Source organism: Haplochromis burtoni, unplaced genomic scaffold, assembly GCF_018398535.1.
Source record: "Haplochromis burtoni strain Fernald_Lab_line unplaced genomic scaffold, NCSU_Asbu1 Contig_2938, whole genome shotgun sequence".
Classification (NCBI taxonomy): Eukaryota; Metazoa; Chordata; class Actinopteri; order Cichliformes; family Cichlidae; genus Haplochromis; species Haplochromis burtoni.
In genome coordinates, this window is record NW_024585299.1 from 1,711 (window position 1) to 4,529 (window position 2,819).

At 37.0% G+C, this 2,819-nt stretch overlaps 1 protein-coding gene across 1 annotated transcript in view; it reads left to right on the forward strand.

The window, feature by feature from the left end:
* Positions 1-2,758, forward strand: part of LOC102312629 (stonustoxin subunit beta) — a 3,844-nt gene extending 1,086 nt beyond the window's left edge. The window contains exons 3-5 of the mRNA XM_005953189.3: positions 972-1,008; positions 1,310-1,356; positions 1,520-2,758. Of these exons, the coding sequence (XP_005953251.1) occupies positions 977-1,008; positions 1,310-1,356; positions 1,520-2,043 (603 nt within the window). The 5' untranslated portion in view covers positions 972-976 and the 3' untranslated portion in view covers positions 2,044-2,758. The remainder of the gene's footprint in view (positions 1-971; positions 1,009-1,309; positions 1,357-1,519) is intronic.
* Positions 2,759-2,819: the final 61 nt, after the last annotated feature.

A 2,819-nucleotide genomic window follows, 5' to 3' on the forward strand; every position in this document is an offset into this window, starting at 1 on the left:
CTTTTCCTTGTAAGTTGCTCAGCTATATACTCTTAATTATATTTCATAATTCGTAATTCGTTTAGGTCTTTCAAATGACATTGAAGTCAGTGATAAACATACATTTTGTGGGGAATTTTTCAGAAAACAGCATTTCTGGTTGGCCATTCCATGATTGGTTTTAACATCTGTGCCATTACAGGCTGCCAGTTTCTTAAAATATTAGAAATCACAGTGTCTGTTACGTTAAATCAAACGGTAATGCCCTTGTTACTTATGCCCATACACATTTTCATTAAAACAAGCTGCAAACCCATAATAAATTTATTCTTATAATAAGGTTATGTTAAGCCTAATAATCTCTAATATGTTTCATCAGTGCGTGACATTTGCATGTGATTCAGCACATCGTGCACTCTAACAGTGTTGATGTGTAGGTTACATTATGTGATAAGTTGTATATAAAGGTCTGTCATTAAGCGAATTACATAGACTAAACCTCAGAAATGCATCACTGTGCTTTGCAACATGAAATCATGAAATCACAGTGAGCCAACACCAAGTGAGAGCCAAGAGGAATAAATGCATATTTACTAGTGGTGTGCTATACTGCAAATGTTGGTATCAGCTAGTACTGATACCATTACCGACACTTGTACTTCTAAGTTATAAAGCAAGCTTATGTGAAGAAGAACAGTGTGTCATGACTTATGACATGAATCATCATCAGTTTACAAATTCTGAACACACTTCAATGGCCACTAAATCACTATAATTAGTTAAGAGAAAAAAACCTGAAAGACACTTTTTCATCCATTTTTGTGAAATTTATTTGTTTTGCTGCTGTTTTCACACAGCTGATATAGTATGAGGACAAACTCCTTTGACTTCCTTTGTATGTTTTCTCATTTTCAAACAGTTCAATCATGTGATAAATGCAAACATACCCTAAAACTAACTCTGATTTATTTATATTGTGCTTGTTTATTTAGAGACTATGGATCCAAGCAAACAACTGGGTTCTCTCAGGTATGAATGATTGATTACCCTCTAACCAAAGGAATATATTACTTAGTATATAGCATAGCTTAGCACAAAGACTGGACTCTGTTAGCCTAGCTTTATCAGAGGAAAAATAAGCTCTTCTTTTAATCTGGTTCAAACGGTACTAGAACCTGACAATTGCAGGATAAGAGGTTAGAGATGCTATAATCATGTGGGTTTATCAAAAGGTTAGACTGTTCCCTTATCAGTCTACGACAATATAAGCGTGATGTCCATGTTAACATGCTAACAGAGAATGCTTGTCTGACCCCCCTTCTCCTTTCAGAGTGGGAAGTGTGGAAGACAAAGATCTTACATCAGAGATCAAGAGGCGTAAGTCTGTTGTTAATTTGATTAGTGGAAACAAAGCAGCACATATTCAACCCAACATCACTAATTCACATCTCTGATATCAGGAGTCATCATCCTAGTGTCAATCGGTGAACAGATGATGGATCAATAACTCCAGCTGGATTGTGTTTGTTCTCTCCAACAGATTCCTGTAGACTCACAATCGACACAAAATCAGTGAGCAGGAAACTCGAACTGTCTAACGGAAACAAGAAGGTGGCCTATGTGGGGGGACATAACCTACATCGTTTCCATAGACACGGATTTCATTCTCCTCAGCTGCTGTGTATAAACGGTCTGACTGATCGACATTACTGGGAGGTCGAGTGGAGTGGAGATGTTTACATAGCAGTCAGTTACAGTGGAATCAGTAGGAAAGGAATAACTGGCAACAATGAGTTTGGATCAAATTCTCAGTCCTGGGCACTTGTAGTAAAAACGGGTTCATCCTCTGTCATTGCAAAGCACGATAACACAGAAACACCCATCGTCTCCCACAACAGATTTAACAGAGTAGCAGTGTATGTGGATTATGCTGCTGGCATTCTGTCCTTTTTCAGTGTTTCCTCTGACACTCTGATCCACTTCCACACATTCAAAACCAGATTCACTGATCCTCTTTATCCCGGATTTGCAGTCTTCCCTGGTTCCACAGTGATTCTGCCCTGAGTTTAATCTAAAGAGTTTTGTTCTGTTAGAGAAACGATGACTGTTGAACAAATAGTTCAGTGTATATATATATGTATATGTATATATATATTTAAATATATTTACAATATTATAGTTTAATCTTCATGAAGAGAATCAACAAACCTCTGAGGTTTGTAGTGGTAGTATTTCTTTTACTGTATGTCAGCAGTTGGATTGTTATTTGCTGTTCGTTATGTATGTTGGTGACTGTAAATTACAGTGCATTGCCTTGTCACAACATGTGCTAAACAGAAGCCATGGTTTATGGCTTGTCAAGCTAGCAAAGTATGAGTACTCAAAAAAAAGTCAGTCATCACTTTCCCTTTTCAAGAGATTTTCAGAGAATGTGGCAGAGCATCCAAACCATACAAGGCCCCAGCACGTATGGGCATTATTGAGGCCTCTCTACCAGGCGCACTTGTCATTGTGTTAACTGCGTGTGTTGTGTTGTTTTTGTGTTACTGGAACTAATTATCATTAAAGTGGAGTTATATTTATAATATACCTGCTTGCATGTGGTTTATTTCCATATACTCTATTTTAATGAACATTTTATATCACAAGCATCATAAAGTGAGTGTCAGTAGTAAGTAACACCCTATCAATAGAATTTTGAAGTGTGTGTTTAATACATATACACTCTTCATATTGCCGACTTCCTTGACTCACACACTGCCACACTTAGCATAGAGCATACAAGTATGTACAAATAGAGATCACATTGTTATTCTTTGATGGTAATTCTGTGCAAAGTA